Genomic DNA, 23290 nt, shown 5'->3' with positions numbered 1-23290 from the left:
ACTGTTAACTGTCAACTGGCTCAACCGCCATCTATCGACTTTCTCAACCACCAACTGTCAACTGGCTCAACCGTCAACTGTCAACTGGCTTCCTCGCTCTACTATTAACTGGAAACGCGCTCAATCATCAACGGGCTTCCTGGCTGAACCGCCATCTGGCACCTTGCTCAACCGCCAACTCTCAACTTCCTCTGCCGGCGACTGGCAACTTGCTCAACTGTCAACTGTCAACTTGCTAAACTGACAACTGGAAAGTGACAACTGGCAACGTGCTCAACAACCGCCAACTGTTAACTGGCTCAACCCTCAACCGTCGACTTTCTCGACCGCGAACTGACAACTGTCAACTAGCTCAACCACTAACTTACCAGTTTGCTCAACTATCACCTGTCAACCATTAACTCAATCAACTGCCCAATTGTTTAACCGCTAACTGTCAACTGGCAACTGTCAACTGCCAACTAGTAACTGGTAACTGCCAACTGCCAACTGTTAACTATCAACTGGCTAAGCCGCCAACGGTCAAGTGTTTGAACTGCCAACTGCCAACTGTCTCCCTAGTCAAACCATTCACTCTCAACTAGATTACTTACTGAACTGCCCTCTGGCAACTTGCTGAACTATGGACTGGCTTACTGGCTCAACGGTCAACTATCAACTGGTTTACTGGCTGTTGCTTAATCATTAATCGCCAACTGCTAATCGACTTTCCAGCCTAATTACTAATAGCCCTGTTGAATCGCTAATTCAATCAATAGTTCCAAGCTGTAGTATACAACTTCGTAAACTAATATATATAACTAGTCAATATATGAACCCGGGACAGAATCTGTCAACGATATATATAACATAGATGGTTGCATTGACTATGATCCATCTACGCGATATGGGTGGAATTGGAGGGACTGTGATATAACCTCTGTAATGTTAACTCTCTAAACACTATCGAATGAAATTAGCGGACTAAACTGAACCTTTTGCAGGCTCCAGAAGCTGTTGGAATATATGATAAGCCACCCAGGCAGCATTCGATCCTTCAACCCCAAATGTCGCTCGCTTCTGCCCTAGCCAAAGCATATATGCTGCCTCGTTGGATTGTACGTGCTCACCACCAAGACCAGGCAGCAAGCCTTCTGTCCAGGCCTTGATCTGATAGATCGCCCAGCAAGCTTGCATGACGAGATCAGGATAGAGGCAGGTTCCCTGGCCCTGTTGACTACACACCACTTGCGGATTATAACAACGAAAGCACCCGGCATATCGCTGCATCCAGCCTTGAAACTGCTTTCCTTCCTGCTGTGCTCTCTTTTTTGCCTCAAGAAAGTCCTGTCGACGAGGATTCCAACAGTTGATAAAGGAATGCTTTTTCTTGTCGGCAGATGATGATGGTAGGATACGGCAGATCACGCAGGTGCCACGGAGCGCTTGGAGGGAATCCTCATACTGCTGTAATTGCCGGCTCTCCTGCTGGATCTGCTGGATTCGCATCTGAGACCCAATAGTCAGATCGCAGTCGACGTTCTGCTCTGGACTAGGCGAGCTGGTCGTAGTAGGATCAGTCGAAGAAGATTCAGGATTCTCTTGACGGAAGCGACATTGATCACAGAGAGGATCAGGCGCGCTGCAAGCCACTGCAGCCCCATCGAGGAAGGAGCTCATCGCAGCGACTCGACAGTTCGGCTGATCTAAAACAGCATGCATAGCCTGTACATCAGAGGAGATCACATGGCCAGGTCGACCTGACTTGCTAACACTCCAGGATGAAGGGAGTAAGATGATCGAACGACCGCCCTGTTGGTCACGTCCTAAGCGGCCTGCCTCCTGTGTAAAGTCAATGAGACTGGATGGGGCTCCGAGATGAATAACAAGGCGGACTCGCGGGTGATCAATTCCCATCCCAAAGGCAGAAGTGGCAACGATCCAGTTTGGATTTCCATTACGCCACGTCTCGAGGGTTTGCGCCTTCTCTTCGCGGGTCCCAGAACTGGCATGGTAGAAGGGACACTCCAGAATTGTAGCCACTTCCTCCGTAATCGCTTGGGTTTGGCAGTAGAGGATTGCACGCTCTTCAGAGTCAAGTTGGGTGCGCTCTTGCTGGATCCAAGGAATCGCAAACTTGAAGAAGTCCTGATCTATAGGGCAGGAAACTACCTGGTAGGATAGGTCACGGCGAGTGGTGAGGCTACGGATTAATCGTGCCTTAGAGAGTAGCATGGTCTGCTCAAATTCTGCCATCATGATGGGTGGTAGTGTGCCAGTGAGGAAAACCATCTGACACTGAATATCACGTAATGTAGGAAGTAAGGCCATTCGCTTGCGATATGAAGAGGCTGTCAGAGTCAGATGACACTCGTCAAACACGACACGGTCAAGTTGATTGGCAAGCTGGAGCCGGAGAAGAAAGGTTCGGAAGTTGATGTGTACTGCCTGCTCAACGCTCACGAGGATCAGTGGACTCGATCCGAGGTGTCTAGATTCATCCTGCTGATTCCAGATAGTCACCTCAATTCCAGCATTCTGACATCGAAGGAGCATGTCCTGCTTGAGGACCAATAAAGGAAGCACTACCACGGTTGTTCGTGCACCAGGAAGCTGGCAGGGCAGAAGATAGAGTAGGCTCTTGCCCTCGTTTGTTCGAAGAACTGCAACCACTTGACTAGAACCCTGGATGATATACTGCAAGGCTTGTTGCTGATTACTAGTTCGATACTGCGCTTCTGGCCCATACATGCGCTTTAGAATGGTCTGCGCCTGCTCCATAGTCCAGCGCTGTTGACTCTGTCGTGGTTCGTGGCAACGATGAAATCGTTGAACTAGTGTGGACTCAGTTGCCTCACTCCGCACTCGCTTGGAAGAACTCTCGTCCCATTCCCACTCTGTATTGACGTTGGCTGGTTGGGAGGACTGAGTGGATACAGCAGGCAGTCGTCTTTTTAATAAGCTAGATGTAGAGTACTGCGAGGGCTGTTTGATTAATTGATGCCAGATCTCGCTAGCTTGGCGGAATTCTTGAAGACCAGCATCGGTGAGACCGGCTCGAAAATTGACTGTCCCTCCATAGATCTGATTCCCGGTATGAGGTGTATGTGCAGCCTGATAGTGGAATACCGCAGCCATACTGCCACTGTGATCCTCTATAAGGTCATCTTCATTATCAAGAGAATCCTCAATAAACTGTGACGCGAGAGTTCTAAACTTCTTAATGGCAATCCCAACAGTGATCTGGCGCCAGGCTCGAATATGAATCTTCTTACCAAGGATCTGCTCTCCAGTCCGGATCACGGTCTGCGTAAGATGATTATCAGACCAAGGCTTTGTTGTAGAGGCCCAGAGGTAGTCATAGACAGGAATGGATGTGCGAGAATGCGCAGTTTGCACCTTGTGCTGTAGCCACTGTCGGAAGGGCATGATTAAGATGAGAAACTGCGTGACTAACTGTCCTACTTCTGGGAGGAGAAACCGGGCGGGCCATCGAGAGGCATTAGTACGATGACGACTCTTGTGATAATCCAGAATAAAGAGCATTTGACCGTCATGGAGGAAGAGATCGCGAGTATGGAGGAGGGTGTTGCGCCATCGAATTCCTAGGAACTCTGTCCGTCGCGCTTGCTGGCCAGATCCAATGAAGAAGGGGACAAGTAAAGCCTCTAGGAATCGCTGGATAGTTGCTTCGTACTGTTCTACCATCTTCTGCGAGATCCGCCAGGTCTGATCAGCGCCCAACTCCCAAAACGTCGGAAATAGAACTGCATCCTGACTAACTCGACGGAAGAGCCAATCCTGATAGGGTACCACATAAGCATGATTGCGAGAATCTGTGAGAAAGGATGCACCAGCTTGTGTAGCGTCCCAGTTATCCATCAGATTATTGAGATCAAATTGAGGGATCTCGGTAGCTGGCCGTGATGGGCCGGATAAACACAACTCTTGCTCGAAGATGGCCTGGGCGGTAGAGATTCCCTCGCGGATCAGTTGAGAGAGTTCCAACAAGGACAGGCTTACATCTTGGAATGTAATGACTTGGCCCTCCCGATCCCATCGTACTTGAGCAGGGGGGACCTCACTCATTGCAATCTGGAATGCATACAGTCGATTCTCCAGTAGTTCAGCCACGGGTCCTTTGGTATCGTTAAGTAGCCATCGATCGCGGTGTCTAACAATAATATCTCCAAGATCCTGAGTGGGATAGTGCTGTTGTTCTAGGATAGAAAGAGCGAGGATCCAGATCTGACAGTTGTAGATCAGTTGCGAGAGGAAGGAGGTGTAGTTACCAACTGTCATCCACTGTTTCTTAGCTGGCATCCAGAATAAGAGTGCTGCAAAGGAGACCAGGATAGAATCAAAAGCTCGCAAAGGAATTGACTGTTGGATAATCTCAAGGCAGAACATGAGGGTTTGTTCATCCATCTCCTGCTGGAGTCGATGGAGAGCCTCGTCATTATCCGGCTCTGACTCTTGTTGGTGATATAGATTCTCCGCGGCAGTCATTATATCATTCCAGGCAGTCTTCTGACCCTCTGTTGGCTGAAATAAGGAATTAGGAAGGGCTTGGTCATCTATTACTCGACTCCAATAACAGACCAACTTCTGCCAGGTTTGAATGTACCGAGAGCGACTCTGAGGATTCTGGAGAGGCTGGATGGGATTCTGCGAGACCTCTCCTCGCGTAAAGGTATTGAGAAGTCGAGCATTGCGGCGACTTAGCCGTGGGATCTCACCAGCGTGGTTGTGATGCAGCAGCTGTTCGGTCTTTCTCCAGATTCGGTCCACGCTGGCGCAGATGAGATCTAATCTTATCTCATCACGATTGGGAAGTCGATAAAGATCTCCCACAGTTTCTAGATCTAATCCAGTGAGGTGAATGTGAATACCAGTGGTTCGCAACCATGGAGTAATTTCAGAGACATGCTGACTGTCATTCACAGTATATGATACAGAGTTCTGAGTTTGAAATGTACAGTATTCTTGGAGAAGGGTATCCAAGGAAGGCAGATCATTGGTAGTAAAGGCAGGCGCATATCCAGGAGTATTAGTATGTAGATCATGTGAGGTGTGAATAGAGTGAGCAAGTTCCACTGTAAAATACTGGATGTCTTGTTGTTTGGAAAATAGTGTCTGTAGATACACCTGATACCAAGGCATAACACCTTGGGACTTTCGCCATCCATGTTCCTGGTTATAATGCTGTCGTATACAATCAGTATTACGGGATCGATAATCACAGTTCTCAATATGACAGGTAAATCCAGGTATAATTGGAAGACCATTAATCTCAGTAGTACCATCAGAGGGTTGTACTACTGTATCAATTGTCTTAGCAATTAAGGAGAATTCAGGATGTTGCTCAATATGAACTTGCTCGTAGCGTTTTAAATGATGTCGTTTGCGTAAATGTTGTTGGAGACTCTGCTGGGTAAAGCATGATCCATGTTGTTGACAAAGAATTACCCGCCACTCAGGTAACACACGAAGATAGGGAGGGAAAGAGTAAGACTCCTCACTCATTTCTAGAGATTTTGAGTTGAAGTAAGAAGAGGTGGTATTGAGATGTGTAGAAACTTGGTTGTAGTAAAAAATTTACAAAGGAAGAGGATACAACTACGTAAATAAAAAAAATGAGTTGGTGACTATTCTACCCCTGAGACGCTGACCACGCTAAACCAATCTTGCCTAGCTCCCGAAATTTTTGTTAGCAATAACCCTGAGGTGTTCAACACCTCAACGTAAACTATGTATAGTGGTGGAGTAACAGGTCATGGAGTGTAGGCGGACCATTGTAGCTAGTAAATACCCAAAATCTACTCAAAGTGGACCTCCCTGTAAGACCACGGCAGCTATGGAAATGCGTCAAAGAGTCTCTTATTTGTACATAAATCTGATAGGACCCGAAACCCGAGGCTTACCCCTCGGCGGCCTATGTCCCAGTAGGGATCGGTGGGAAGCGTGCGAGTCACGAACCACGGCCGTTAAATATATATACACACACACACACACACACACAATCTGGGCCTTAATCTGTGTGCGCAGTGCTTGGATTTCCTCTTGTAGCTTTGTATTCTGCTCTCTCAGGGCAATTTGTTCTGTTTTAACCTCCTGTATCTCCGCCCTTGCTAATTCAATTATACTGGTTTGTTGGGTGATTGCTTTCTTTAGACTGTTAACAAGGTTTGTAATCATTTGTGCTCCTATTTTGGTTGCGTTCACGTCAGGGTTAGGGTTAGCCGGCTCGGCAGCTGTGTTGCCTCGGAGCGTTGCTGCAGGGCTATTTCATTTATGGCTAAGATAGTTTATTCTGTTTTCATTTTCTCTTTCCTGCTCTTGACTAAGGTGCCCTGGTCGTTTAATCTTCCAATCTGATTTACTTTGCTGTATTTCTGATGGTGATAATGGGGGATTATCTGGATCTGGGGTACGCGTCGCGGAACAACCTACTGCGGTGTGGGTCACAATGGGCATGTTGGCGTTACCGCGTTGGCTCGTTAATCACCACAACAATCGGTTCAAATTCATTCTTTTCGATTCAATCTCGATGCAGTACCGAGAGTTACAGTGCGTTCGATGCCGATGCAGTCGATGCAGTACAGTCATGCAGTACAGTCGCCTATATATACAGCCCGTCTCGAAACTGGCTTCCGCCTGAGAGTTACAGTGTTGTTGTTGTTGTTGTTGTTGTTGTTGTTGTTGTTGTTGTTGTATTCATACACTAACCCCTCGCCGAAGTGATATGCAGGTAAAACACCATCTAATCCTTGTCTATCTTTATGTACAGTAAACCATTATATACTGCCGAATTTAGAGCCTTGTCACGGCCTGTGATAGCCTTAATGCCTGATATTGTGTTAAGTGGCTCTATGGCACGCGGCTTTGAAATCTCTATAATGCCTCTGCAAAGTCTAGTACTGCACCAATGATGCTACCACCTTGTATATTATCCTCTTTACCTTTCTTACCTTGAAATCTTCCTCCTAGCATGTTTGAAATATCATTGAATGCAGTCCTAATCTTTCTCCGTAGCTCTTGTCGTGGGACCCTCAATTTAGAGCAGTCAATCAGAATATGAATCACTGTTTCTATAGCCCCACACTTGCATTTGTCGTCTTCTCAGAGTTTATATAGTTTGCTATGTGTTGCGAGCCATAAATGGCCCGTTTAGAGCTGTGTGAGTAGATAGCTGCAATTCTGTCGCAGCAAGCTGTATATTCTCTGGGTATAGACTGAGGATAGGTTTGGGTCTATCTAGTAGAGATAGTGGCCCTTCCCCGACATCTTCTATCCCTGCTCCCATTCCTTCTGGATTTAGTTGCAGATAAATCCTTTCTCCCACAACAGTAGATGTTGAAAGGGGTGTTCTTTCTTGGGGCCCACAGCTTCTTTAGCTAGCTAATTAGCTATCTTATTGCCTGGGTCACTACAATGTCCTGGCACCCACTGGAGGCAGAGTGGGATTCCCTGTGTTTATAACTCTTGCGCTAATTGTTAAACTACTTGGATAATCCTCTGTCCTAACTTATTCCATATATTAGAGAGGGCTTGAAGCGCTAACATGCTATCACTTAGGATAGTTGCTAGTTCCTGTCTATCTATCATAGCTTGCTGAGTTTCTATTGCAATCTTGAGGACAAGACTAATGGCATAATATATAGCCATGAGCTCAGCTGCATATACCAACTAGTATTCCATGGAGCTAATGCTGACTTTCCGCTGTTGGATTATATTATTATTTTGGTCTAGGGCGACCGCTGCAGCTCCTAGATGGTTATGTTGGCCTGACACATCTGAGAAAACTATAATGCTGGCTGTATCTTAGAGAGTAGATGCTTTGTGTTTAGCTTTGTCATGGTCTAGTTTGATGTTAATCTCTAGGAACGCTAGGGTCCGCCATGGTGGTGGAGGGGTTACATTGATAGTTTCCAGGGCCTGGAGTCGGGTAAGATCCATTGTCTGCAGGGTTTCTGCAAGAGGGAACCGAGGTCCAGTTCCTATATGTAGGCTTTATGAGGCTGCTTGGACCACCACCACATAGCCTAGATGGTCGTCTGGGAGGGTGCTAAGGCGGGCGGCGACAATCTGTGCACGTTGTTTGAGTTGTAAGTGGGTTAGCAGTATGTAGGATTCAACCTCAAGCACTGTGGTGGATATGGTCTTGAATGCAGAGAGAATGCGAATAAAGACTGTTCTCTGCACGGTACCCAGCGTCTGCAGGTGGACCTTATCCTTCAACAGATTGTGCCAGACGGTAGATATATAATCTATAATTGGTGTTATACATGCTTGGTAGAGTTGTCACATCTGCTCTGGGCGGAGGTGCCTCAGTCCCCCAAGGGCAATGTTCACCTGGGTTGCGCGTTTGACAGTTTGTTGTACATGTTCCTTCCACTGTATCTCCTGATTAAAGACTATGCTAAGGAGCTTTACTGTGTCGCTGGGCTTGATGGTTATCCCATTGATTGTAATTTGTCCCACCCTATGCTATCTTTTGGATCTTGTGAGATGGATCAGTATGGTTTTCTTCACATTAAATGCGGATCCTGTCCATCGGGCTCATACCTCGATGCGCGGTATATCCTCTTCCTAGATCTTTCTGACATTGTCTTCTGCGGAGGGACCGGCTCGCCATCGAAAGTAGTCATCAATGAAAGCTGACGCGCCTCCGTGGTGGTCGACGGGCTGGTCGACCAGGTCGGAGTTAAAAAACCCAAATAAGATGGGGGACAGCGGGGACCCTTGCGCTAGGCCCGCGTGTTCGAGAGAGGAGATCTCTGTTTGAAAGTCATCGAAGGAGATGCTGGCATAGCGGCTTTCCATGAAGCTGCGGATCCAGTGTCTGGCAATAACTGGGATCCCTTTGGCCTGCAGGCGGGCGTCAAGACTTGAGATGTTCACTCCATTGAATGCCCCTTTGAGGTTGAATGCTATCAGCATGATCACTTTGGACTGTAGCCACGCTCGATCGATGGCATTTGCTAGTACTAAGAGTGCCTGTTCCGTATTCCGTCCTGGTTGGCCTCCAAACTATGTGTTTGGGAGCAACTTGTAGGTCTCAGCCCAGAATGACAGTCTACGAGCCATGACTGCTTCGAGTATCTTCCCCGGGGTATTTAGTAGGGAGATAGGCTGGTATGCCTCTGGTAATCTGTAATCAGGCTTTCTAGCTTTCCTGAGCACTATGATGCGTGCACGCTTCCACTGGTGAGGATAGTGGCTTAGATCCACTGATTTTGTGAAGATGTAGGTGATCACCTTCCGGAGATAGGGCCATAGTTGTTTCTAGACTAGGGTGATAATTCTATCTTCTCCCAGGGCTGTCGTTCCCTTTGCGGCTTTGAGTGACCAGTGTATTTCCAGTTCAGTAATTAGGTGCCACGGAATCTTTTCTGAGGGTATTGCGATATCTTTATCTTCTGGTTCTGCCATCTCAGGGAAGAAAGCTTCGAGAAAGACTTTAGCCTTTGCTTTATTTTTGGTGACTAGCATCAATCCCACCTGGAGGGCAGGGATATTCGAGTAGGATTCCCGTGGTCACATGTATGTTACTGCTTTCCACAGGTGGCCTTCCTAGGCTGTGTCGAGGAACTCCTTCTAATGAATGGCTTTCACCTTCTTAATCGTTTAGGTCCATTCCCGCCGTTTAATGCGCATTTCATTGAAGAGAGATATAGTGATTGGGTGGTTACTGCCCTGGGTGGCACAGCTACTCTGCCATTGTCGGCGTGTTTGATTCATAGTGATCTGTTGGGATTTAAGTTCTACTGTAAACTATTATTTTGAATATGGGGATAGCTTTTGCAGTGGAACATGCTAATTAAGAATCTTTGTCGTAGTTTCCACTAATCGCTTGACTTTGGAGTCAAGGTCTGTGATGATGTGTATTTCCGGTGTTTAACTGAGTGACTCGAGTAGTTTTGGACCAATCTTCGCCCAGTCAGCTCAGTCATATGCTCTTTTAGGTTTTGCATTCTTGTTGCGTTCTGGTCGTAGGTCCCATTCGGAGTATGTCCCGCGATAGTCTGATCTGTAGTTGTCATGGTAGAGCTGGCACTTAATCAGTATGGTAGTGTAAGGCGGAGAACTTAGAATCGGGGATAACTTCACCAGGGAAGCTGGATCACGTGGTCAATTCCGGCTGCTTAGTCATTACCCGAACCGCACTACGGCTCGGCTGTGTATTTAGCTACGATTCGAATAGGATTCAGAAGGTAGCAAATAGCTACCTTACGAATCGTGCCCTACCTTGAAAATCGAAGCTATATTCGTATCTCATTATCACGCCCTCTACCCACTCTCTTACAGTCTATTTGCTCCCCCTGAGAAGAGAGCCCGATTGTGAGAAACGAAATGGCTACACGTCGTAGTGAACGGATCGGCTCACAACAAGTAACCAACCCTCCGACCGATAATCACGAATCAACAACGACTTCTGTTCCGAACCCTCCAATGGAACAAGATATGACTGACAGCCTGCCAACCCCCAACGTCAGCCATGCCGCTGTCCCCAGCGCCAATGCACCTTCGAGCCAGCCTGTAGGGATCAGTAATGAATCGGCAGGGACCAACACAGAAACCCCTATCGAGAGTGTCACGGAGCAACCAAGTGACATAAGCCCTCTACAGGACCAGATCCTCGACCCGGCGAGGCCTATTGCGTCTTACACGCTAGAGGAACTTCGTGCTTTCTCTCCAGCTCAACGCCTAGCCTATAAGACCCGGGTTGAGCAAGAAAAGGCACAACGGGAGTGGGAAATCGAATCCGAAATCCTATTCACCACAGCACAAGCGCTGGCGGAGCCTTTCGAACCAACTGTTTCCATGGTCCGCAGTGGACGAAACGTGCAGAATACCACTTATAATGCTCCAAGTGAATCTGACGCCCCTGGAGAACCGATGGAGGTTGAAGAACCCATCGAAGCTGCTCCGAGAGCGAGAAGACGCCGTCGCGAATCGTCATCATCTGTTGAAGGACGAGACAAGAAACCCCCATCTGTTAATGTCAAAGAATTCAAGGGCGATTCGGTCAACGAAAAGATGGTTTATGACATCAAGATGCAGAACCACTTCAGCCGTCACGCGTGGTATTACAATGTGGGAAATACGAATCACAAACGTATTCTCGCTGCCGAAGAAAACCTCAGCGATGACGTTGCGAAGAAATGGCATACGTTCAAACGGGATGGCCACAATCCTGAAAATATGACGTGGGACGAATTCGACGCCTTCCTGATTCGATGCATCAAGGATCCGAGGATTCTAGGCATCGAGGCTGAAGGCAAGGTCGAGAGCGCTAGACAGCGCGAATCCCAAACCGTCACCGACTTCAATGTTTACTTGAGGAGTTGGGAGCAACACATCCCACACCCATTGAACGAAGCGCAACGCAAAGGACGACTTCGTTCAAAGATTCTTGCAAACCTCCGTACCCTAGCTGTCTCCCGACACACCGACGAACCGGAAGACTATGATCGTTTTGTCGTGTGGTTGCAAACTCTTGAAGATGGCATGCCGGAGAGACAGGAGGCGTTGCGTAGAGGAAGAAATCGCCGAAACGGCAACAACACTGGGAATGGTGGTGGTAACCCACCTCCTGGTCCTCCTGTTCCTCCTGAGTCCGGACAGCAACGGTTCGGTCGGGATAGGAACCGAAACGGGCAAAACCGCAACTTGAATCGTGATAACGATCGAAACAAATCGGACAAATTGCCATCTGGATCGCATAACCAGAGTCACAAGAAACATCAGCGTGACAAAGACGTTACGTGTGGTAACTGTGGGAAAAAGGGCCACACCGAGCTTCAGTGCTGGGATAAACACCCCGAGTTGAGACCCAAATGGGCAGCTCGGAAGTGACTCGTTGACTGGATCCCTGACACTGCCACACTCCTTTCTTTGCGAAGCGTACAGCGGAAACGCGGGCTTTGCATATCTGTCTATGCATATATCAAGACAGAGCAAGGACTGGTAAAGGCTCTCGTGCTGATTGATGGAGCAGCCGACAGCAACTTCGTCAGCAAAACATGGGCTCGTCGAAATAAGATTCAACTTACGGAACGTGCTGTGTTGGCAGAAGCTGTTGACGGACACAAGATTGCTACATATGGCAAAACAAAGTTGGATGTGACCGTGCCAGATACTGGAGATATGGTTGGAAGGACGTCGTTGTCGTATCATGCGGTCGACATGACGAAGTACGACCTTATTCTTGGTGTCCCGTGGCACGTAGCGGCTAACCCAGACATCCTCTGGATACAAAGAGAATGGTATTACCGAGACGAAACGTCTACAGCGATCGTATTAAGGTACTATCGCTCTCGGAACGGTACAATCCAGCGCTGGGAAGCAGACCCAAACAAGTCACGTGAACCTAGCACTCCCGAAATCATCTCCGCAGTTGAAGCGGATAGAGAATTGCTGGATGGAGCACAAGCTTTCGTTGTTGAACCTGGCGATCCAGCAACTGGGCCCTCTGACTTGCTGGCAGCGACAGAGATCAGCAACCTCCCGGATTATGTGAAGCCTTTCGCAGATGTATTCTCAGAGGAACACGCCGCGGAGTTGCCTCCTCGTACGGAACGTGATCACGCCATCGATATTGAGCCTGGCAAGGATCCCCCGTATCGGTCACTATACCGTCTCAGCCCTAAAGAATCGGAAGTGCTACGAGAATACCTCGTAACGAATCTGGCGAAGGGTTGGATCCGTGAATCCAAGAGTCCCGCTGGAGCGCCTATCCTATTCGTTCCGAAGAAGGATGGCGGTTTACGTCTCTGTGTCGATTACCGTGGGCTGAATGCAATCACGATCAAGAATCGTTACCCCCTTCCTCTTATCGGTGAGACGATCGATCGGCTAGCGGGGGCCAAAATCTACACCCAACTCGATCTCCGTGATGCGTATCATCGCATCCGGATCAAAGAAGGCGATGAATGGAAGACAGCGTTTCGCACACGCTACGGACATTATGAGTACACCGTGATGCCGTTCGGTCTTGCCAACGCACCAGCCACATTCCAGGCGTACGTGAATCGCGCCTTAGCTGACCTGCTCGACATCTGTTGTGTGGCGTATTTGGACGATATTATCATCTATTCGCAAGACGAATCGTCCCACACAGATGACGTACAACGGGTCCTGGAACGACTACGGCAGTACAAGCTCTACGCTAAACTGTCCAAGTGCGCCTTCGAAAAAACTGAGATCCGGTTCCTCGGATTCATTGTGTCGCCTGAAGGTGTGCACATGGAACCGGAACGAGTCTCTACGATCCGTGACTGGCCCGTTCCTCGAAATGTCCGAGAAGTTCTCCAATTCACAGGCTTTGCGAACTTCTACCGTCGCTTCGTGGAAGGCTATTCACGAATCGCTGCACCTCTCACTAACATGACCAAGGGTCATGAGTGGGCCCGGAAGGGATCGAAAGCGGACCAAGAAGCGAATGCCAAGTTCGTCTGGACCAAAGAAGCTCAACAGGCTTTCGATTCACTTAAAGAAAAGTTTACGACAGCTCCGTTCCTGAGACATTTCGATCCCGAATTGCCGCTGCGGGTTGAAACGGACGCGTCGAACTTTGCTATATCTGGAATCCTAAGTCAATTACAGCAAGACGGGCACTGGCACCCCATCGCGTACTATTCGCGCAAGCTGACGGGTCCCGAAGTGAGGTACGAAACCCACGATTCGGAGATGCTAGCTATCGTCGAAGCATTCAAACACTGGAGACACTACCTCGAAGGCAGTGCTCACACTGTGTCCGTACTAACGGACCATAACAACCTAACCTACTTCATGACCACTAAGGAACTGAATCGTAGGCAAGCTCGTTGGGCCGAGAAGCTCTCTGCGTTCGATTTTGATATTGAGCACCGGCCCGGGACCACCAATCCCGCGGATGCACCGAGCCGCAGACCTGACTATTACACCGGTGACGAACCGGGTATCACTCTTCTGCCAACTCTACGAGAGAAGTTACGTCGCGGACTCTACTCCAAACCCGAATCACGTCCTCAAACTGATAGCAGTGCCGAATCCGAGCCTGCTTTCGTGCATCCGGAGAAGCTAAAGGACCCTTCTCATGTCGACAAACCCACATCTTTGACGTCTCGAAACGCGTGTCGAAGACAGAAACGTGCCGCTGGCAGTCCAGATAACCTAGGAATCTTGACTCCACGATCTGTCGTGCTGGCAGCCGTACAGACCGAGGCCGCCTTCTCGGATATGCCAGAAGAGCTCGCAGCTCTGATTCACCGTTGTCAACAGGCAGACGTGCTTGCGGAATCGATGAGAAAGCAGCTTGCGAAACCGAGAGAAAAGGTGAAACGGGAAGACTGGTCTATTGGACCGGACGACCTGTTACGGTTCAAAGGCGCGGTGTATGTCCCACCGGACCACGCGCTGAGACAAGAAATCTTAAGGACGAATCATGACGATCCCCAAGGTGGCCATTTTGGCCTAGAACGTACCCATGAAGTGATCGGTAGTAAGTACTACTGGCACGGATCGTACGTCGATACGCAGTACTACGTCAGGACCTGCAATCTATGCCAACGGGCGAAGTCGCACCGTCACAAAGAATATGGGTTGCTGAAGCCGCTTCCGAAACCAAACGAGCCGTTTGAGATCGTCACCCTGGACTTCATTACGGATCTCCCGTTGTCGAAGTGGAGGGGTAGGATTTACGACTCGATCCTTGTTATTGTCGAACCACTGACAAAGTACGTGATCTATCTAGCCGTCACGAAGGACACTAAGTCCGAGGACCTAGCTGAGATCTTGTACGAAACGTTGGTCAAGTTCTTCACGGTCCCAAAACATATTGTTAGTGACCGAGCCAAGATCTTCACATCCGCGTTTTGGAAAACGTTTTGCTGGCACATTGGGGTGAAACGCAAGCTATCTACAGCGTTCCACCCTCGAACCGATGGTCAAACGGAGAGGCAGAACCAAACCCTGGAACACTTCATGCGAACGTATGTCAACTTCGAACAAGATGATTGGGCAAGATGGATTCCCATGGCTCAACATGTTTACAACAATTCGAAGCATAGTGTTACCGGAACGACCCCGATGGAAGCCCTTATGGGTTTCCGAGGTCAGATCCGAATCAACGTTGAGGATCAACCGCCATCCGAAAATGAGTTCGACGAAGATCCTGAATCGGATACGCGTCGGCCATCGAAAAGGGCAAAGAATGCTACGGAACGTGCCAAGGCTATGCACGAACAAAGGAAACACCTCCACGGATTACTGCAGAAGGCAGCCGAAGTGCAAGCACACTACTACAACCGTCACCGAATGGATATGCAGTTCCAAATTGGCGATTGGGTTATGCTTCGGACAACAAACATTACACCACCGGGAGGCAGGAAAAAGTTCGATTCGAAACAAATTGGTCCATTCCAAGTGGTGGATACGTGGGGAACGAATGCCTATAAGCTGGCACTCCCACCTAGGTTTCGCAATTTACACAATGTATTCCATGTCTCACTACTCGAACCGTTCCGGGATAGTGCCCGAAACCCAACACCCCCGGAAGGCACACTAGTGGACGGTTACCTTGAGTACAAAGTGGAAGGCATCCGAATGGTACGAGGTCCCCCAAAGAATCGTGAATACTACGTCAAATGGGAGGGATACTCTGAGGATGAATGCACATGGGAACCTCTTGAATCGGTCAAAGACACCGCAGCATTCGAAATCTTCCTACAGAATCCGATAGAGTTGCGTGACGCAAAACGGAAAAGGAAAAAGAAGATTCATTGATTGTATCGGGCTAGCTAAACCAAAGGAAAAGACGCAATGCAGCGCGGGCTAGCCACGATTCGGGTATCAAGAATTAGGAAACGAACGCAAATCGTCGGTAGTCGGCTATCGTGACTCATGACCGAATCACTCCTCGTCAGGATCATGTGTACTACGAGTTGTTAGCGAACGTAGCACAAAACAAAAGAGGATCTTACCGAATCCAATCCGAAACGATCTTGCGAATCGAAAGACGGAGGTCATTCGGGACGGCCAGATCTTTCACACCACGTCTGAAGTGCAAGACAGAATCGTAATCAGCCTCCGAAACGCGAGAAAGTTCGAAGGAAGGACTAGGCGAAGCGATTGGTTCGGATTCAGATTTTATGACACGATTCTTCTTCCCGGCAGGCTCTGCAGGCATACGTTCCAAGAGAGCCAAGGCCGACCCGCGGACACTATCCGTATGTCCTTCGAGTTCGAAAGCAGCATAAATCGCATCCGAATCCTTGGCGAATTCAGCAGGGATCTAGAAATGTCAGCACGAATCGAAAAGGAAATGGATTGCGTAACATACAGGAAGACAAGGCGAAACGTGCTTTCGGGCACATGTGCTGCACTGGCTGTTGACGCCGATTCGTGTCTCGTGCTTGACGTCGTAGCAACGATGCGGATATTTTATGAACGAATCGTTGGTGATGCTGCGGATACACTCGTAACAAGGTACGGACCGCACATCACCGAGAGGACGAATCGTACCGGCTTTCGTCTTCAGAACAGGGACTTCGAGGCGCGATTTGGAAGGACTAACCGCGTCGCTATTCGATCCGTGGTCGGATGAGCCTTCGGAGGCCAGACCAGGCGATTCGGAAACGGATTTGGCAGACTTCTTCTTGTGCTTCTTGCGGCGTTTCGAAACAGCCACAGCAAGCGAATCTGAGGCACGTTTCACATGCTCCTCAAGACGCTCACGGGAAACGGGACCCGGAACAGCAAACGTACCCGAGGAAGTACGTGGCACTTCGCGCTGGACGTCACGTTTCATGGAGAACGACATCTCTTATACGATTCGTTAGCCGTGTCGGGACGACACTCGCAAAAAAGGGGGACGATTCGCGCACAACTCGAAGACAGAAAACACACAGACAAAAAACAACAAAACATCCGTATCTCGAGTCAAAATAGGCACGTTACGACGACGAAGGGACCTCCAGATACACCTGCAAGAAACAATAATAACAGACGAACGCGAAGAAACGAGAGCTCGACTCGATACGCATCCTAGCCAACGTACCAGGCGCGCCAGAGTCAGAGAACGTTTATAGAGTTGACCCAGGATCACACGTCGCACAACCAAACAAACTCGACTCGACTCGTATAAGACCCCAAAACATACAGAAAGCGAGGTAATAAAGATAGTGCGAAGTAAGCAAGATTCGCATTGGCAAGGACAACAGGGACGAACGCGAAGAAGGAATGTGAAACAAGGGAAACATGACACTTACCAAACGTGTTGGTGATGAAGAGGAAGAGAAGAAGAATCGAGAGGCAGATATCAAAACAGAAGATATATGGAGGCGGGGTGCGCCCAGCGTTTGCACATACGCCAAACACTACGTGACAGATTCGTCCGTTTATATATCCGAACTTGGAAAAACAGCCCTCGTGATGGACGGATTGAATACGTCACGATAAAGGAGCTGCAGGGACTCAGCTCCAAAAGAGGGAGATGGCTGTAAGGCGGAGAACTTAGAATCGGGGATAACTTCACCAGGGAAGCTGGATCACGTGGTCAATTCCGGCTGCTTAGTCATTACCCGAACCGCACTACGGCTCGGCTGTGTATTTAGCTACGATTCGAATAGGATTCAGAAGGTAGCAAATAGCTACCTTACGAATCGTGCCCTACCTTGAAAATCGAAGCTATATTCGTATCTCATTATCACGCCCTCTACCCACTCTCTTACAGGTAGGGTTATTAGTGAGTGTCAAGTCCAGCACTGATGCTTTTCTGGGGTGGCTTGGTGACCAGTATGTGGGGATGTTAGAGGGTAGACACCATTGGAGCTAATATTCTTGAAAGAAGTTGATTAGTTCTTCTGCTTGGGCGGTAAAAACGTGGCTGACCGCGCGGTGGCTCCATGCTGGATGGTGTTGATTGAAGTCTCCCGCCAAGATCAGCCGTGTAGTCTTGTGGGTTTCTCTGGTATGTTACTCAATGGTGGTTTTTATTTCTTCTAGTGCTGATTCTGCAGCAGTGGTATCAGCTGCTTTGTGCACATCCAGTGGAGGAATATAGACCGAGAAGACAAGGAATTGTATCACGGCAGTCCATATCTTGATTACAACTAAGTCTGGATGGTTGCAGTGGATCTGTCAATGGGAGGAGGTTGAAATTCTTTTATTCATGTAGAGAAGGCTACGGAACTGGGTCAATTCTGTATTTGGGTATGTTGGTCAATATAGTTACCATGCACTATGGTTCACATGGGTACAGTATGTGGTGATGGATGGTTCTTGGATTAGGAGTAGATCCAGGCTCTGGCTTTGGTGATCATTGATGAGGGCTTCCATTCCTGCCCTGGATTTCTAGATGTTCAACTGTAGTAGATAGAGTATAGTTGTCATTATTGGGATGCATTTGGGTTCAGAGGTGTTCGGCATCTCTGATATCCTATAGGATGTTCCCTGTTACAGTCTGCATACCTTGGTCTGATACCCGGTGAATAGTAGCGTTATTTATATTGGCCACTGCAGTGGCTACATTTCACCTGTTCTTTGCATGACCAAGTGAGATGACTAAATTTCTGGTAGTGGTAGCATCTTTTTAGTTCTACCCTATAGGGCTCTACACTGCCAATATATCTTTGTCCAACTAGAAAGCCATAGTTAATGATTAATTCTACTGCCTCTGGTGTGTTAAACTAGACACCTATTGATGCTAATCTTCCTAGTGGTCTGTCCTTTTTCTTTAGCCATATAATATCTTCTATTTTAAATCCTTTCTTAGCGAGGTCATTCTCTTCCATAATCTTTGCGATTCCTTCTTTCTTTTCTCTGTCTAAGTCAAAATCTTCAGTTGGTACTTGGTGAACTATAATACTAAATCTGGGCTTCACTAGTTTGGTGTTGTTTCTGAGTTCCTCCAGCCATGTAGAGTTTTCCTAGGCGGTTTCCGCCGATTGCGCATCTCTAAACCTGATTATGTAACTGGTCTTGGTGGTGCTGACATCTGCTACCTATATATCTTTGGTGGGTTCTGTGTTGGCTAGGGCCATTCTGATATGCTTGTTCGTGGTGTCTGTGGGTAGGAATCTTATAAAATTGTTATTATTGCTTCTATTATCATTGGTTTTGACTGGCCGTACGGTGCTGATTTGGACGCAGTTTAATTCTCTTTGGGGCTGTTGGATGGTGTTAGTGTCTTGTGGGTTGCTATTAGTAGCTATTTTAGCCCATGGACTTGGTGGTAGATTTGTGGTTGTCTAGGCCTCAATCTGTGTGCGCAGTGCTCAGATTTCCTCTTGTAGCTTTGTATTCTGCTCTCTTAGGGCAATTTGTTCTATTTTAACCTCCTGTATCTCCGCCCTTGCTGATTTAATTATATTGGTTTGTTGGGTGATTGCTTTCTTTAGACTGTTAACAAGGTTTGTAATTATTTATGCTCCTATTTTGGTCGCGTTGGCGTCAGGGTTAGGGTTAGCCGGCTTGGTAGCTATGTTGCCTCAGAGCGTTGCTGCAGGGCCATTTTGTTTATGGCCGAGATGGTTCATCCTATTTTTATTTTCTCTTTCCTGCTCTTGACTGAGGTACTCTAATCGTTTAATCTCCTGACCTGATTTGCTTCGCTGTATTTCTGGTGGTGATAATAGGAGATCATCTGGATCTGGGGTATGTATCGCGGAATGACCCACTACGGCGTGGGTCGCGACGGGCATGTTGGCGTTACCGCGTCGGCTCGTTAATCACCACAACAATCAGTTCAAATTCGTTCTTTTCGATTCAATCTCGATGCAGTACCGAGAGTTACAGTGCGTTCGATGCCGATGCAGTCGATGCAGTACAGTCATGCAGTACAGTCGCCTATATATACAGCCCGTCTCGAAACTGGCTTCCGCCTGAGAGTTACAGTGTTGTTGTTGTTGTTGTTGTTGTTGTTGTTGTTGTTGTATTCATACACTGACCCCTCGCCAAAGCGATATGCAGGTAAAACACTATCTAATCCTTGTCTATCTTTATGTACAGTAAACCATTACATATCGCCGAATTTAGAGCCTTATCACGGCCTGTGATGGCCTTAATACCTGGTGTTATGTTAAGTGGCCCTATAGCGCGCAGCTTTGAAACCTCTGTGATGCCTCTGCAAAGTCTAGTACCATACTAATGATGCTACCGCCTTGTATATCATCCTCTTTACCTTTCTTACCTTAAAACCTTCCTCCCAGCATGTTTGAAATATTATTAAATGCAGTCCCAATCTTCCTCCGTAGCTCTTATCATGGGACTCTCAATTTGGGGCAGTCAATCAGAATGTAAATCACTATTTCTATGGCCCTACACTCGCATTTGTCGTCTTCTTGGAGTTTATATAGTTTACTATGTGTTGCAAGCCATGAATGGCCCGTTCAGAGCTGCGTGAGCAGGTAGCTGCGATTTCGTTGCAGCGAGCCATATATTCTCCAGGTATGGACTAAGGGTAGGTTTAAGTCTATCTAGTGGAGATGGCAGCCCTTCCCTGACGTCTTCCATCCCTGCTCCTATTCCTTCTAGATTTAGTTATGGATAAATCCTTTCTCCCACGACAGTAGATGTTGAAAGGGATGTTCTTTCTCAGGGCCCATGGCTTCTTTAGCCAGCCGATTGGCCACCTCATTGCCCGGGTCACTATAATGTCCTGGCACCTACTAGAGGCGGAGTGGGATTCCCCATGTTTGCAACTCTTGCACTGATTATTGAACCGCTTAGATGATCCTCTGTCCTAACTTATTCCATGTATTGGAGAGGGCTTGAAGTGCTAACATGCTATCACTCAGGATAGTTACCAGTTCCTGTCTATCTGTCATAGCTTGCCGAGTTTCCATCGCGATCTTGAGGACAAGACTAATGGCATAGTATATGGCCATGAGCTTGGCTGCATATACCGACCAGTATTCCATGGAGCCAATGCTGACTTTCCGCTGTTGGATCACATTATTATTTCGGTCTAGGGCGACCGAAAAATGGTGCCCGGTCTCATACTCTTTGATGTTCTTTCGAACCCTAATGCCAAGATGGACTAAACTAGTTTTATAATTATTCCGAAGACCGTTGTTTCCAGAATCCGTATTGTATTTTACGCATGTATGTATGACTAATGTAACTTACAGTACCTTGTATCAGGTTTTCAGCTGTACCTCGTTGCCCCCCTCTGAATGTCTTCCCCATAGATCCTCCCGAAACATCCGGTCGATCATTTTAGTGTAATAACAGAGATGGCACCCAATCTTGCTACATCAACCTTGACTTTAATCCGTGATATGATCATCAGCAATGAACTGTCAGTCCCCCAAATGGCAGAGTCTGCCGGTTGCAATGAGCGTACGATCAGGCGGCTACGTTCCAACATGCGCCAATTCGGCAGCGTGAAGGCGCCTCCCAACAGAAGAGGACGGCCACGAACTCTCGCGCCATTTATGATTCAAGCTCTTTGTGACCATCTACTTGAAAAGCCCTATTTGTATCTTGATGAGATGGCACTTTTCATATGGGATGAGTTTCAAGTACAGGCGACAATATACTGCATTAGTCGTGCTCTTGACCGTGAAGGTTGGTCCAAAAAGACTGCGAAACAAAAAGCAAGAGAACGAAATGCGGATTTGCGGGATGAATACAGTTATTTCATTTCAGATTTTTGCTCCTACCATCTTATTTACGTGGATGAATCTGGGTGTGATAAAAGAATCGGTTTCAGAAGGACTGGTTGGGCTCCTCTTGGTGTAGCACCCTCCCAAGTAGCCAAATTCCACCGTGATCAGCGGTATCAGATTCTTCCAGCCTATGCTCAAGACGGTGTTGTTTTATCTAAGGTTTTCCAAGGCTCAACTGATGCCTCTGTCATTGTGGGAGATGACCAGAGCCAAAATCTGTGCTAGTCATGGACAATGCCTCTTTTCACCACTCTGAAAGAATAGAGGAACTATGCATAGAGGCAGGGGTCAAACTAGTATATTTGCCTCCATACTCGCCCGATTTAAATCCGATTGAAGAGCTTTTTGCAGAGCTAAAAGCGTTTATAAAGAGGCATTGGCAGGCCTACGAAGATAACCCTGAGCAAGGTTTTGATTCTTTCCTTGAGTGGTGCCTCGAAACTGTAGGGATGAGGAAGCGAAGCGCAGAGGGCCATTTCCGAAACGCCGGCTGGACAATCGAGAAGATGTGATATGTATCACATTTTTTGGCGTTTCCCCGACTACTATATCTTGTAAAACCAATGTCTGCCTTCCGTGCTATTTTGAAGATTCCCAGGCCCTAATACCAGGAGAATCTAAAACTCCTTTGATGATAATTCGAGGTTTTTGTTACACATAAAACATTTGCTACGGTGGTTCTTTGCTTCTTAAACGCCTAAATAATATAAGACGTGCCTGCTGGCCACGTGTTCAGCAATCCCCACTTCCTCTACCGTACGATCATCTGGCAGAGATGCTCCCGCAAGATCTGTGATCAACATCAGAAGGTAAACCTCATGAAATCCAGCCTTGCCGAGCGTCAACCTTATAACTTATCCTCACCAGTTGCGGTGAGCATACTATTAGAATATTACACTTCAAAACTCGTAAAAAATCGCCCCTGCTACTTGCGGTCGGGTTTGGTTCAATAGTTCTGTCGGAACGTGAATATCAAACCCTACACGTTTTGGCACCGGATATAGTTAGTCTGACGCGGCACGTGCGTGCCGCGTATATCTAGCTAGCTATCCCCGTCCCCCTCGTTCTTGGGGCAAAAACACATTACCAAGTTAGGGAGCCAGCTAAATCCGTATCACCGCCCTCGATTTCGAGTTGATAGGCGACTTCCTTTTTAATTATTCATATCAAACAGTCAGAGGCTCAAATTCCTCACCCCTCTCTACTACTTAGCTCCCAAGAGCGCGACCGTTGACGCGTCTCAACGCGCCTGGCAACACCATGGCGCGTAAAGGCTCTGGTACAGATGGCCCTCTACAGACAGCCCTCCTGGAATCCACGTTTGCAGCCACGACAAGAGCTTCTGAAGGACAGAAGATCTTCAGCCCTATAGCTGCATTCCTCGACAAACACCGCAGCCAAACCGCCGGCCTTGCCCCTCACCTACTGAGAGCCCTCACCGCTCTAAGCGATGACCTCGCCTCAATAGCCCAACAACATTTCAACGCCTACATTAGCGGTATCTGACGACCTCCATTCCCCCTGCCCTATCCTCTTCCCCTTCCCTCACCCCAAATTCCTTCCTCCCCTCACCCCCTCTCTCACGCCCCCCCTCAGGTCTTGAACAGTCAATTATGCGATATTACCCAACATGCCCCAGCCAAATCAACTCCCAC

General features: G+C 47.9%; 8 protein-coding genes across 8 annotated transcripts, besides 12 other annotated features; 3 read left to right on the top strand and 5 right to left on the bottom strand.

Moving 5' to 3' along the window:
• Nucleotides 1-963: 963 nt before the first annotated feature.
• On the bottom strand, nt 964-5505 carry TSTA_107620 (blooms syndrome DNA helicase, putative; the record flags this gene model as incomplete). Its single annotated transcript, XM_002486748.1, has 1 exon — nt 964-5505. One exon carries the CDS (start codon nt 5503-5505, stop codon nt 964-966), a length of 4542 nt encoding a protein of 1513 aa, XP_002486793.1.
• Nucleotides 5506-5978: 473 nt separating this feature from the next.
• Nucleotides 5979-6001: a microsatellite.
• A 648-nt stretch (nt 6002-6649) lies between these two features.
• Nucleotides 6650-6694: a microsatellite.
• A 317-nt stretch (nt 6695-7011) lies between these two features.
• Nucleotides 7012-10074: a mobile genetic element.
• On the bottom strand, nt 8572-9474 carry TSTA_107610 (reverse transcriptase, putative; the record flags this gene model as incomplete). The annotated part of the gene is made up of 2 exons (XM_002486747.1): nt 8572-9012; nt 9274-9474. The coding sequence occupies 2 exons, from the start codon at nt 9472-9474 to the stop codon at nt 8572-8574; spliced, it is 642 nt and encodes a 213-aa protein (XP_002486792.1).
• Nucleotides 10075-10335: 261 nt separating the features above from the next.
• On the top strand, nt 10336-15750 carry TSTA_107600 (gag/polymerase/env polyprotein, putative; the record flags this gene model as incomplete). The annotated part of the gene is made up of 2 exons (XM_002486746.1): nt 10336-11837; nt 11889-15750. 2 exons carry the CDS (start codon nt 10336-10338, stop codon nt 15748-15750), a joined length of 5364 nt encoding a protein of 1787 aa, XP_002486791.1.
• Nucleotides 11530-11817: a mobile genetic element.
• Nucleotides 12490-15324: a mobile genetic element.
• Nucleotides 14521-15072: a mobile genetic element.
• Nucleotides 15751-15943: 193 nt separating the features above from the next.
• Nucleotides 15944-16786, bottom strand: TSTA_107590 (uncharacterized protein; the record flags this gene model as incomplete). Its single annotated transcript, XM_002486745.1, has 2 exons — nt 15944-16258; nt 16307-16786. The coding sequence occupies 2 exons, from the start codon at nt 16784-16786 to the stop codon at nt 15944-15946; spliced, it is 795 nt and encodes a 264-aa protein (XP_002486790.1).
• Nucleotides 16787-17685: 899 nt separating this feature from the next.
• Nucleotides 17686-18255: a mobile genetic element.
• Nucleotides 18256-18653: 398 nt separating this feature from the next.
• Nucleotides 18654-19667, bottom strand: TSTA_107580 (uncharacterized protein; the record flags this gene model as incomplete). The annotated part of the gene is made up of 2 exons (XM_002486744.1): nt 18654-18847; nt 19565-19667. 2 exons carry the CDS (start codon nt 19665-19667, stop codon nt 18654-18656), a joined length of 297 nt encoding a protein of 98 aa, XP_002486789.1.
• A 193-nt stretch (nt 19668-19860) lies between these two features.
• Nucleotides 19861-19899: a microsatellite.
• Nucleotides 19900-20237: 338 nt separating this feature from the next.
• Nucleotides 20238-20882: a mobile genetic element.
• On the bottom strand, nt 20326-20885 carry TSTA_107570 (uncharacterized protein; the record flags this gene model as incomplete). Its single annotated transcript, XM_002486743.1, has 3 exons — nt 20326-20419; nt 20530-20613; nt 20713-20885. 3 exons carry the CDS (start codon nt 20883-20885, stop codon nt 20326-20328), a joined length of 351 nt encoding a protein of 116 aa, XP_002486788.1.
• Nucleotides 20886-21200: 315 nt separating this feature from the next.
• Nucleotides 21201-21824: a mobile genetic element.
• On the top strand, nt 21201-22147 carry TSTA_107560 (uncharacterized protein; the record flags this gene model as incomplete). The annotated part of the gene is made up of 2 exons (XM_002486742.1): nt 21201-21777; nt 21915-22147. The coding sequence occupies 2 exons, from the start codon at nt 21201-21203 to the stop codon at nt 22145-22147; spliced, it is 810 nt and encodes a 269-aa protein (XP_002486787.1).
• Nucleotides 21806-22144: a mobile genetic element.
• Nucleotides 21842-22006: a mobile genetic element.
• Nucleotides 22148-22453: 306 nt separating the features above from the next.
• TSTA_107550 (uncharacterized protein) lies at nt 22454-23141 on the top strand (the record flags this gene model as incomplete). Its single annotated transcript, XM_002486741.1, has 2 exons — nt 22454-22507; nt 22848-23141. The coding sequence occupies 2 exons, from the start codon at nt 22454-22456 to the stop codon at nt 23139-23141; spliced, it is 348 nt and encodes a 115-aa protein (XP_002486786.1).
• Nucleotides 23142-23290: the final 149 nt, after the last annotated feature.

Source organism: Talaromyces stipitatus, genomic scaffold (assembly GCF_000003125.1).
Source record: "Talaromyces stipitatus ATCC 10500 scf_1105507295511 genomic scaffold, whole genome shotgun sequence".
NCBI lineage: Eukaryota > Fungi > Ascomycota > Eurotiomycetes > Eurotiales > Trichocomaceae > Talaromyces > Talaromyces stipitatus.
The sequence above is the reverse complement of the archived record's forward strand: the minus strand, read 5'-3'. Positions and strand labels throughout refer to the sequence as shown.